We start from the raw sequence: 13,250 nt of genomic DNA on the forward strand, positions 1-13,250 counted from the left end.
GGGTTAACAGTTTAACCCTAAGGCACTTAGACTTCCCCAAACGATATGAAAATAAACTAGAAAGCTCGTCTAACCCTAAACTCGCTGAAAAGTATAATCTACCTGTCTATTCCCACCTAGGAACGTACTCGTGGAAATTGGCGCAAACGGTGACGCGAACGCGTCGATTTCTTCGTTACGAGAGGGAAAACGGCGGGAAAGTATTGCCAGTGAAAGTAGCAAGTCTAGCGTTAATGAGCGGGGGTTAGCGGCGAGGCCGATTTTCCGCCTTCTATGTTTGAGCTTGCGCCGCGTGACTTCATTAAACGCACGGTACGCGAGCATCGTCGAAAGATAAAACTCGGCGCAGAAGGTACGCATTATGCGGCATGCAACGTGACATGGTATCGTACAAGCGCGGGGGCGTCCCTTAATGATGCAAAAACCGGATGGTGGCACAGCAATATTCTCTTTCGTCGCGTTCCTTTTTGGCCCCCGTCGTTGCAGCCGTACCTCTGACGCCGCATGGAAAATTCCAATAATCAGCAAACTCGCCTACGTGTGTACACTCACGACCGGAAATTCGTTAGACGGCCATTGTGCATGTTACTGGGCGCCAATTAGTATTATTTCTCGCCTCGCACGCCTCGCCATCTCCCCCCACCACGTGTTATATTTATTTTTTACAGCACTGAAACGAAGCTTCGCGTTTCGTCCGCGATTGATTGCTTTTGTTCCTTCTTGTTTGTTAATTTCCCATCGGCTCGGTGTCGTTCCATTAACTCAACTTTTTCAATTATTCATTAGCAATTATTCGATCTCTCGTTCTGGGCGTCGTTATTTTCGTTAATTGGAAAAGGATTCCGCGTTTCCTAGTTCCGACTGTTCCCTTTGTTCGTCGAATCGATACGAACAAGGCTTTTTTAATGTCACGATTCGTCAAAGTTTCGGAGAGAAGTGTTTTTATTTAAATTTGAATGTAATTAAAAGGTTGGTAAAATTGATGTTGAATTCAAGAGCGGAAATATTGAAACAAAAATGTTCTACCGTTCTCCGTTAATTTTACATTGGTGTTGTTGGGAGGTTAGCTTTGTTACGTTGGCAACGACATTTACATGAATCAGATTTATTGTCTTAATCATTGCTGTACCTCACTTTCCTCTTGCTTCACTTATTCCCTCCGAGTAACCCGCCGGTAATAACAACATTTGTCATTAATTACACGCATTAATTACTGCGCGAGACGGCATTAATCACTATGATTAATTGCGTGACGGTAATACCGTGCCACGCGCGTCGCACAGCCTCCACGCTCTGTTTTAATACTAAAAAATAGAGAGATCAGATCCCACCCTTGCGCAGAGATGAGGGTGGCCAATCTCTACCTCATGTATAAACATTTTCACAATGCTTCTCTATTCCATTCAAAATTTATAAATCTTTCTCTACGCGTGAAGATTGGCGTGGAGATTAGCGTGGAGATCTTAGGTATTGGCAGATGTTAATTGAAAGAAGAAAATTCTCGATACTTTCAAAGTAATTAAATGGCATCAATGATGCATAAATGGAAGACACCATTCCAAATTCCATGATACTCTGATGAACTGAGATATAAAGCAGAAGAGATGTACTGTTAGTACGCGAAAAGAATGAACCTGGCTTGCAGTATCTCTTACTTCTCATCTATAGGGGCCCGCTGGCTCTCTAGCTCGGGTACCTCGGGGTTGCTAACCCCGTACTGTAGCTAAAAACACGGCTACAGCCCCTGAGGACGACGACAGAAATTGTAACGACTCCTAGCATAGAGTCGTATATTTTTCTATCTGCATTTTTGTTAATATAATTGTTGAGTTGCTTGTTATTTGTCTATTTTCTTATTAGTTGTCTAATTATTTTCCCAATCACGGTTCCTATCAGGGTGCAGTTGCCACCAGCCTGAGTTTGAATAATAAGCCAATTTCCAACAAACCCTTTGCACTCTGCGTCATCTCGTTGCAAAATGTGCGAACAGGAATCGCATTGCACAAAATAGTCTACCTTTGAAAACGTCTATAGACTGATTATAAATTCCTATACCATTCTTGAAGCGTTGACAAAGCATAAATCCTTTCTGCTTGCAGTGGTGTCACTAACAAAATTTTGCATAAAATAGTCCAACTTTGGAAACGTGTCTTTGAAACTGATTATAAATTCTTATAGCATTCTTGAAGCGTTGCCAAAGCATAAATCCTTTCCGCCTGCAGTGACGTCACTAACAAAATTTGTTAGACACCTAAGTGCAAAAGGTTAACCTCAATTTTCCGATACACCTCAGGTTCACCTCAGGTCCATCGGAAAATCATGAAATTTCTTATAGTGGCTTCCCGCGTATAAAACGTCGTTGCCACTGGATCCTTAAGAAAATCTACCGTTGGGGGAGATATGGACGTAAAAGTTGGCCATATTTTGTTTTGCAACGCGGAGTTACGATAGGAGGCGGAAGCTGCGGTACCAAGTTTCGACCACGGGGAAAATTTAGCTACGTTGCCAGTTTTCGGTTGAGCGTACGAGCACCGGCGCCTTGTAAGTCGGCGTTAGAACCCCTGTAAGCGGGTCCAATGACGTAGCACGTGTAACACAGAATTCCCTCGGACGCGGTGATCTCTGATATCATGAGCCCCATCGACTCGGTGTTCCAAAAAGTCGCTATCCCCGGATTTGAGAGCGGCTCATGCATAGAAAGCGGCGTCGTTTGTTCGTCGAGCGCATTAGCATTCGCGCGGTTCCCCGCTGAGAACCCCTGGCCCATTCCTGTGCAATTCAACGGCAGCTGCTTGGTATTGGAGACCAAACAGCTTCCGACGATAGCTGCTTCTCGCGATCATGCGCCAATATCGTAAATAAAGCCTTAAAATTCCTTTAACTAATATTGCCCTCCCGCCCGCAACTCCCTGGCTGCATCTCGACGACTCCCCTCCCTTCTCTCCTATATGCACTCGTCGCGCTTCTTTTAATTTGAAAACTTCCTTCGGGGAGAGAACAGCCCCGATATCGTAAATACGAAAGTTGAAAATACCTGGAAATTATTCCTGCACCCGACCGAACCGCCTTGTCCGACGAAATAAAAGACTCGCCGAGCGAGCCGGGAAGAGTAAGCCAGATATTCCGCACGAAGGAACACTGGCGCGAGGAAGACGCTAACCCGACTCGGCTCGGGTACTGGAAGAGGCAGGGATTCTCGAGGACGACTGCTCTTGGGTGAATCGAGAACAAGAGATGCCTAAGATATTGCACCGTGGACGCCAAACTTTCTCAGGAATTCAATTATTACGAGGATGATATTGCAATCTCTTCATCGCCAATTGCACATCCCTTCTGGAAGACACCCTCGGGGAGACAGAGATAAATAGAAGACGTCCTCGGAGACTCGAACGTCAAACGAAGAGAATCCTGTTGCGAGACACTCTAAATAAACCACGTCATTCAATAATTCTTATATTCGAGTTTAAATATTATCTTTCACACGTAGGTAAATAAACAGTTGCCTTTTACATTCGACAGGGGTTGGATGGCAGCGTTACACTGAATCCGTGGAATTTGGGGCCTACGAAAGTCAATCGCGGATTATTATAGCTCCGTGGCGCGAGTGTTGGACGCAGATTAACCTCGCACAGCTGAGCCCGGAACCTGATCTCCAAGCTGACTCAGCCAATAACCATAAGATCGACAATTGGCATTGTACAGCGAATAACAATTATCTTAATTTCACCATTGTCTTCATATTTATACAAAATGGGGAAAAAGTATGGAAACCCGAAGACATCTCGCAAGTTTAGTGATGAAACGAGAAAACAAAGGTCACGCCTTAGGTAATTTTTGATGAGGAATCCAATGGCGACCTTGAACCTCATTTTCAAGCTCATTTCAAGGTAAACTTATTTTCTTTTAATGGGAACCCCTATTTTTGACGCCTATTTCGATTTTGGTAAACAGAAGAGCGGCTAATTTGAATTAAAGAAAGTATCCTTTCTTTACATATACGTATGTGTGTTAAATCTCAACCAGAGTCATTCCAATCCGAAATTGGAATGCTCCTCGTCGCATACTAAATACAAATAAGATGCCCTTTAACGCTTTAAACAAAGATAAGACTCCGAAAAAAGTCCCAATGCGTGGTACGTAACATCCCAGTTCGCCAAACCAGTGCTGGATCCCGAACATCGTCCCGAATTCATCTCTAGAGGTTGAAACATTTTGGTACGCGGCCAAACAAGCACCGCGTGCACCCTAAGACTGGAAATCTGAGGCTGAATAAATCTGAAGGTCCATTTTGGGGGTAGGTACACGGCCAGGGATCGCGACAGGTGCCCTCGGAGTGGACGCTGGGAATCCCTTTGGAAATCCAGCTGGCCAAGTTGGACATACACAATTCAGGATTTTACGTGCGGCGGTAACAGGGTGGTCCGTGGTTCGTTGACGTTACACGCACCGCGGGGTGGCTGGAAAGGGGCGCATGTACAAATGTAGCGAAACCAGGGGGATGAAGACTGGGGCGCCGGCGAAATGCGGGCAAATAGGGAAAGAAGAGCGCGGACTGGATGAAGGGAGGCTGACAGAGAACCGAGCCAGCGACAAAACGACCAGCAAAGGGGTGGGAGCAAGGGGGTGGGAGCACCGGGGGACGCGTGGGTGGAACAAGGACGCGAGCCACGAGAGTTTCTAAAATAAATCTATTGGATTTCGAATTTGAATACGCGACGCGACCGTGGCGAATACTGTATTACAAATAGAACGGAATATAGCTGCTCTAAGCACGTCGTGAGAGCTGCACTCAGAGGGATGTACAGGGTGTCACTGAAACTACCGTCATGACAGATAACACTAGAAAAATAAATAATTCTTTTTGTAAAGCTAAGATTGACTTTCGAATGTGTGTCACAGTGTACAAAAATGAGAGGTGCATCCACAGGGTGCAATCGAAGCACGATGACTAGTGATTTACTCTAAAAATATTGCGATCCAACTTCGGAGTACACTCGTAATTCGATTCTTCGAGACAATTTAAGACGACAAACTCAATTTCTTTTATCTTTGACCCAAGCAGACTTCCAAGAGCCTTACTCGTTCGAACTCTGGGAAAGAAGGAACAAAGACTGGGTCTGGGGATGAACTCCTTCGAAGTAATATAATTAAACCGAAAAGACTGACCAATGGAAAACTGGGATAGTGGTAGAGTATGTGACGAGACGAGGGCGAAGGATGCAAGAGATTCGGGGTACAGTGGCCGTAACGTATGCAATTGGGGCGAACAGCGTGCAGGGTGGCGGTCTGTTGGTTGATTATGCGTGGTGGTGAATGGCGAGGAGTCGAGGAAACCGTGCACAGAGGCGAGCAATGCCATCGACGTACGCAGATGCTATGCATGTCAGGTATTATATGGTATTTAGCGTGCGTCTGCTGTTCCACGCACCAGCGTTGCTTAACATTCCGCAGCTGGAATTGCGTCGTAACACGTGTCCAGATGATAACCCCGATTCCCTAGCACAAGATTCCACGCTGCGTCGAACCCACTTGGCTCTTAACAAAGTCTCCCCCCTAAAACGTTCGAACCTCGTAATTTCCGCCACTTTTTCTCGCTAACGCTGTCTCGAACTAGGCCACCGAATACGGTTCGATATACGCCCTCAAAATCTACTCGCACAGAAGTGCTTCTTCTGTGCGTATATTTCCACCGATACGCCCCGGACGTATCCAACTTTTCAGCGTGGAAATAATCTCGAAACTTCGCCGTTGCTCCCGCGTTCGCGCAAAAACGCTGGATAATTGCTTTACGGGTGACTGTTACAGAAATTCTGGGGATAATTGGGGACACCCGAGGACGCGTATAAATAAATGAAAAACGTTGTTTAAAAAATGTAGCTCGGGATCGTTCGAACTACTTGAAAATATCGCGAGTGCGTTTCTCTGATTGTGTTCCTTAACTGTCGCGGAGTAAGAACGGTATCGCGACAGTTATCGAAGGCTAGCCATATCTTCGCTGTTTATTAAAATACACAAATATTTTTTAACCATCGTAATTACTGTTCGAAGGGATGAACACGAAATTGTTCTCGAAGTCACGTTTGACGAGATTTTAGGACCATTAGAATTTCTTTTATGCACAAGTGTTCCACTAAAAACGTAAATTTTCTTTAAGATAGACGTGTAACAGCATGTGCATATAAACTGTAGTATCATATTTATTTTTTGCTGGAGGAAAACCGAGCGACAGGTTACGCGACGCATCGGGAAATAATGAAACGTTATAGTCGCGCGATTATTGAATGCAAACGCGTAACAAATTTGCTCTTTAATTGCCTGGTAGTCACGTGTCAGAGTAGCGTGGCAATTTGTATCCGTTCTATCGGCGTCATCGGCTTCCTTTTATGACCGAATGTAAATGGCTGCAGGTGCGACTATTGATCGAAACTTATCGCACGTGGTAATTTCGTGGCCAGGCTTGGTCAAAATTTATTCGCGATTCCTGGCTACGTGACAGACGGGATTTTCGTTTCTACTCGGTTCCGAGGCCTCGATAGCGGACGATTCTATACACGGGGTCTCTCAAGTTACGGGGATCGTAAACGACCAGTGCGACGTGTAAATGGTACGTTACCTTCTGGTAATCGGTGGCCATTAGGAGATACTTCCGGTCTGCGGAGACTTGGTAGTCGAAGCTCGAATACACTGTCTGGAACAGAGAAAGAGTTGGTTAATTGCTTTTCCCGTTGTTTATGTCGAGGATCGATCATCAGCAGGGGTGGAAATCACTTTTGGAATTTAAATGTCTTTATCGAGAACCATGAACGAACAAAAATGCGTTCGCGGTTTACGAAATATTGAATACACTCACCGAAGAAAAAGTATTGAGGACCAAGCGCTTCTTCGACGTGACATTATAGATCAGGAGATATCCGGTTTCGTCGCTAAAAAGTATCTCGTTTCCTGGAACAGAGAGATGACATATATTTTTCTAAGAGCCCTGGAAAAATAGGCGCCTAGGAATTACTTTGTAAAGAAGACTTTGGGGCAACATGGAACTGACTCGAGTGACGGGTTTCTAATAAGCGACGCTTGACAGCAAATCTACTAAGCTGGCCAATTTGACTCGTGAAATTTAAACTTCTTATTATGATATCATTTATATTTTTAGTTTGAGTCAAGATGTTTTAAGTCTTCCAAGTTGTCTGATTTCTATTACAATGGATACGATTACATGAAGTCTCTAATTAATAAAGTCTTTGTAATTACAAAGACGCAGTTGAATGAAATTCGAACTTCTCGTAACCACCCAATTATTATAACGATATCATTTAGAACTCTAGTTTGAGTAAAAATAGTTAAAGCCTTCCAACTCCTCTAATTTCCATTACATAAGAATACATAATGTCTCTAATTACAAAGACGCAGTTGATAGCAATTCGAACTTCTTATAATCACCCTTTTACGATATCATTTAGAACTCTAGTTTGGGTAAAAATATTTGAAGCCTTCCAAGTCGTCTAATTTCTATTACATAAGAATACATAGAGTCTCCAATTGCAAAAATGCATAAGCATGCATTGACCTCGGTAGCTTCAGTATTACGCTGTCTATAAAAAGAAAATTCTAATAACAATCTTGGTATCTTTAATACCATCCGTACAAGAAAAGTTTGGAGTGCCCTGTGTACGTTAAATATTTTCAAGGGGTGCTTTAGATGTACACTAGGTTGTCAAATTAGGCTAAGTCTTAATATAACAACAGTCCTGCCCTGCAACCGCCACTTCTCCGAAATTGCGCGAGACCATTACGTCGTAGAAGTGGCCAGGAGTGGAGTTGCCGGTTTAGGTCTGGATTATCCAGTAATCGACGAATGAAACAATATCGCGGATACGAGGTAATTTTGAGGAACACGAGCAAGCCCGGTGATTAACATGACGATTCCATTGGCTCGAGGAAGCGTTATTGCCGGAAACGATGTTTATAACTCACGATGGAACCGAGGTTGCCTCGCCACCTCTGGGACGAATAGCGGCTTCTCAAAGTTTGGTTAGCCTTAGAAACACCCGGGCACGCCGAGATTCCACCTGTTATGACAAGTTTCGCCGCCCCGAACCAAGAAGAGGTCGCAACTTGCTTAGACCGACTTAATGCCCGCCTTCAGCCGCTCCATCAATCCCGATCTATCCCTATTAATCCCTCCAATCCGAACTTCCACCTCTAATTAACCGGCATTGACGAAGTTTCGCAACGGAATCAAACCGCCGGTAATCCTCCTTCCACCATTAACTACGTCTGTTCCCAATTAGTCCAAATTAACAAGGTTCCAACGTGGCCCATAACCCACGACCAAAGCGCACCTGGTAACCGATATCCGGTTTTCGGGGCCGATATCCCGGCGAGCAAACACCGCCTCTCTCCGCGTTCTCTCCGCGCGATCGCCCGCGGATATTTTTCCGAATGCTTCCTTGTCGCGTTATTGCTCGATGCGACGTGACGTGAACTATGACGCGTCGCCCGAATCACGGGGGCTTTTAATATCCGGTTCGACCTCCGAGATAGCCGGACAATGGCAATTCACGCAATGGCCGGGACCGGTGACGACCGTTTGAAACCATAGAACCCGGACGGGCATTTGTTCCGGTCAGGGGTAGAGGGGTAGGCCAGATACGACATGACAAACCAGCTTTCATTAGATCTGACACCTTTGGATTCCTGTGGTAGGCTGGCGCGAGGCTAGGGGGTGGCGGAGTTTATAGTTGTCAAAGGGAGGTGAAATTTGAGAGTCTGTAGGGAGACATTTTTAACACGTTGGCTGTGAACTCGTGGAGATTGTTATAAAGATACAATTATGTCTAGAGGATATTGGAGATTAGATAAGTCAATATTTGACGTAGTGTGGAATATTGTAACGTCGGGAAATTCACGAATCCTGTACAGATTTATTTTTGTTATTGTTTCATCTTTGGAATTAATTTTTGTAGTTCCTTAACGAAAGGTCCTGTCACCCATTTGGACCTGGAAGGCTGAGGAGACGGTGTAGGGCAAAATTGGACACTGTTTTGTTGAGTATAATAGGAATCATAAGTTTAAATCCAGGTGATTTTCATCCAGTGTGCTTGGAATCTAGGTGTTTTACATTCAGTGTCCTCCATATCCAGATGCTTAACATCCAGTGTCTTTACAATTTAGGTGCTTTAAATCCAGGTGCTATACATCCTCCAGATCAAGGTACTTTAGTCCTCCGCAAATCTTGGTGCTTTAAAAACAGTGTTTTTAAAATCTAGGTCCTTTACATCCAGTGTCCTCCACTTCCAGGTGCTATACATCCAGTGTCTTCCAAATCTAAGTGCTTTACATCCAGTGTCTTCCAAATCTAAGTGCTTTACATCCAGTGTCCTCCACATCCAGGTGCTATACATCCAGTGTCTTCCAAATCTAAGTGCTTTACATCCAGTGTCTTCCAAATCTAAGTGCTTTACATCCAGTGTCCTTCAAATTTAGATGGTATACATCCAGTGTCTTTCAAATCTAGATGCTTTACATCCTGTGTCCTCCGCGCCATCTAAATCTCCACTCGAGTATTACTTTTAAAAACACCACCACCGAATTTAGACATAGCCCACGGCGTGTCTAGGTCGTCCAAGAGCTTATCAAGCGTTCCAGCGATCCACATCCAGCCTGACGAATGAGTCCGAGTCATGCGATTCAAATATCCGATCCCTTAACAAGTGTTAGCATAGCGCAGTCTTCGAGGGTCAAACGAGTCCGTGACTCTCAATCCAGGCGTCCAATTATTTCGATCGAGATACCACCATGGACGAACGCCAAAAAGATAATACCTGTGGCCGCTGGCTGCTTTTCCATACAAGAGGCCATCGTTTCATCCCCCCGACGTCTCCTAGGGTCATCAACTGTACACCACCCTCGATTTTAACGAACCCTCCTCCCCCGTATCCGTGCTCAGCATAATAGCGGAATAGCTCAAAAAACGCTGACATACCGATAGCCGTGTTAGTCTCTAATTTGCATCATCGCATCGCTTGCACATACCGCTCTCAACCCCTTCGACGAATGCACTCTCTTCCCTCACCCCGTCACTCCCTCTATTCCCTATCGTTCTGCCAGCGTCGCGTATTAATCGAGTTCGTACGTGTTTTATAAGTGGCGAGCCACGTAGGCGCTAGGCACGCGAATAATTACACTCGACGAAGCCTTTCTCCTCGCATAATTTCTCTGTAAATAAAATCGACCACCAGCGCCGAACCGACAGAATTGTTTCGCGAGTCCTGGAAAAATGAGAAAACCGCGCCTTTTCGAATCGACCCTGTTCGACAAAGATCAATTAATGAGCACGTTGATAGGCACGGAAAATTCAGCCATACGCGCGGAAAACCCTGGCGCTTTTTAACGGAGAAACGTTCGAACGGGATTATTTTGCGGCCGCTGACGCGAATCCGCGCTAGTACCTGAAAATCAGAAATTCCATTACCATACGATTAACGTTACTTTCGCGGAACGTACGCTTTATTTTCATGTACCGCGACCGCGATGGGAATACGCGAATCGCGAATCCGTAGATATGAAACTGTTATTGATTTCGTGACGGCTGGTGCTTGGCAGTTTTGAATTCGCCGGAATAAAATCGTGTTTATTTTCTAACGCATCGGGGGACACAGTTAAATTCGTCAAGGATTCGATTAATTTTCCATAACCCGTGCGAGAAATTCTCTGTTTTGCGAAACGATCGCGCCTTCTACGCGAGGAGAAAAACGAAAGTAGATCCGACGCACAAAGGAATAATAATAATTAATAATTATTTCCACCGCAAACCGTTTCTGCATCGCGTTTCGTTTTACATATTTTTACTGGAGACGCGCATCGTTCGTTCGCGAGATAATTAAAAGTACCGTTGCGAAATTAACGTTAATTAGCGAAATATGTAATCTATAAATTACACAAAGGGCGTTCGGCGTCGATTTCAATGCATCGTTGAATTTTGTGCCCGACGATGCGCGAGTTAATGTGATTTTAAACAAACGTTTAACACGCCCTTCGATGCATCGCGTAATGCGTCGATAAATCTCGTAACTCGAAATAGAGCTTACCGCGCAAGAAGTGAGCGAAAGGGGAGGACCAAAGTCCGGCTTATGGGGCAGAGTGTTTAAAGTGAATGATGCCGTTTAGAAAGAGTAACTGTTGCTGCGTGTGCATGCTTTTATAAGAAACTCGCAACGACGTGTTGTAAACTGAAGAAAACGCTTAGCGTACTGCTGCTGGCAGCGATCTTTGGAACGAGGAAACGTCGGACCTCCGAGAAGTAGCGGTAAAAGATGAACGTAAACTCTCGAGGACTTATTTCGAGTGGGTAATCCATTGCTCGGTATTAGACGTAGTAATTTTTCGAATATACAGGGTGGCCTCTCTGGGAACTCAGGAGCTCTGACAGTGGTGGTTGAGGAGTAATTTCGAAAGTAGTAGGTCGAAACTTGAAGGTAGCGCTAGATTCGAGGCTCAAAAGATGGAGATTCAAGAGGTTCTAATGGTATATGCTTGGAGGGTTTGTTTTTAAAATTTCAGAGCTTTAGAACTCAAATGATTTAATTTTATAAGCTGGAAATGTGGAAATTTTGTAAGGCTTTCAACAGGTCTAGCTTCGAAGGGTCGAAAAAAGCTCGGAGCTCTATGCTTCGAGAATCCATTTTTAAAATTTCAGAGCTTTAGAACTCAAGTCCTCTATTTTTATAAACTAGAAATGTAGAAACCTTGTGGAATGTAAAGCTCTCAAAAGGTCTATCATGAAGGATTCGAAAAACCTCAAAGCTCTATACTTAGAGCTTCTATTTCTCAACTTTTAAAGTACCTACTATTGAATAATCACTATTGAGCCTGCACATTACGGTACCGAGATCTCGAAAGCTCCATTGGCTCAATATCAAAGACCCTAATATAGAGCAATCACTGTCTGTGTCATCAAAAAGCTCCAATCTTCGAACTCGTAAACCTATAATCTCTCAAAGACCAAAAAGCTCCCCGTCCACGAGAAAATCGAATCAATCGCGACGAGATCACCTATGCTGGAAATTTATTCACCCCGAATCTTTCCAGAATTAATCCGTATATTCGTGACACACAGGTCTCCTGGCGTGACGCGATCGAGAGATGAATACATAAATATCGAGCGTATAGATTTTACTGGTACGGCGTAAAGAGCGTGCCCATTATTTCCAGGCTACGAGCCGGATTCAGGGGGGCCAACACTTCGCGATTGTAGCACGCTCGTGGGACGTTTTCCCATAGAGGGTCACTATTCGTCCAGATGTCCGTAATGGCGAGGAACAGCACGTCATTTGAAACGAGCGAGCCAACATTCCGCTGGGTTGTACGGGGATATCATCGTTATCTTTCGGTAACAGGTCCCGCAGGGCGGATGTCTCCTGTGTTCCCAACCTCGTTGTGTCGCTAACACTTTTTATCCGCCGGTGTTTGTCGCTCCATCGTTACCGTCCTAACATGCTCCGTCTTTTTGTCCTGCTACCATCGCGCTTCCTACGAGCGTCCCGTCAAGTATTCGGTGGTTCTCGTTTGCGCCCACCCTCCCGCGGATGATGATATACTGGCAACGGTCGGCTGGATACAAGGGACTTCCATTTGTAGAAAACGAGCTCCCGTCCCGGGGATAGGTTACCCTAGGCATCTACAGGCAAATACAATTATGGCCGCGCGGGCGTCTGCGGCGGATAAGGGCCGGGATCCGATGGTGGATGGTTTATGTTTCCCAGGAATGAGGCGGTTTCTAATAAGGTGTCGGGGTTGATTGGGTGTGTAGGTAGATCGATTCGAGTGTTTCGGAGTTTGGGGTTTGGCGATGATTGGTCAGAGTCGATGCAAGCTTTGATCCCCTGTGACTTTGGATGTGAGAGAATTGGAAGTCTGAATAGGAGAGATTTGGAGGCTTCGGAAGTGGGTGTCATTGAGAAGTTGAGGTGTGGAACGGTTGAAAGATGGAACTTTAAGGCATCGAAAGTCAAAACTTTGATCTACTGAAAGTTGGAGCTTTGAATCATTGAAAACCAAAGTTTTGAGATATTGAGTGTCGGTGATTTGAACCATTGAAAGCTAAGGCTTTGAGCCATTGAAGATTGGAAATTTAAGGCCTTGGAAAATCAAAGCTGTGAGTCTGAGTGTGTGTTTGAAGCCTTGAAATCTAAAGCTTTGAGTCACTGAAAGTTGGAGCTTTAAGGCCTTGAAAGTTAAAGCTCTGAGCCATT

General features: G+C 44.8%; 1 protein-coding gene across 4 annotated transcripts in view; it reads right to left on the reverse strand.

Moving 5' to 3' along the window:
• Positions 1-13,250, reverse strand: part of LOC128893065 (venom dipeptidyl peptidase 4-like) — a 242,056-nt gene that overhangs the window by 160,730 nt on the left and 68,076 nt on the right. For all 4 annotated transcript variants that reach the window (XM_054153815.1, XM_054153814.1, XM_054153813.1 and 1 more), the window contains 2 exons: positions 6,851-6,942; positions 6,614-6,688 (listed from right to left, as the gene is read on the reverse strand). In XM_054153815.1, the coding sequence (XP_054009790.1) occupies positions 6,614-6,688; positions 6,851-6,942 (167 nt within the window). The remainder of the gene's footprint in view (positions 1-6,613; positions 6,689-6,850; positions 6,943-13,250) is intronic.

This window comes from Hylaeus anthracinus, unplaced genomic scaffold (assembly GCF_026225885.1).
Source record: "Hylaeus anthracinus isolate JK02 unplaced genomic scaffold, UHH_iyHylAnth1.0_haploid 2, whole genome shotgun sequence".
Taxonomy (NCBI): Eukaryota; Metazoa; Arthropoda; class Insecta; order Hymenoptera; family Colletidae; genus Hylaeus; species Hylaeus anthracinus.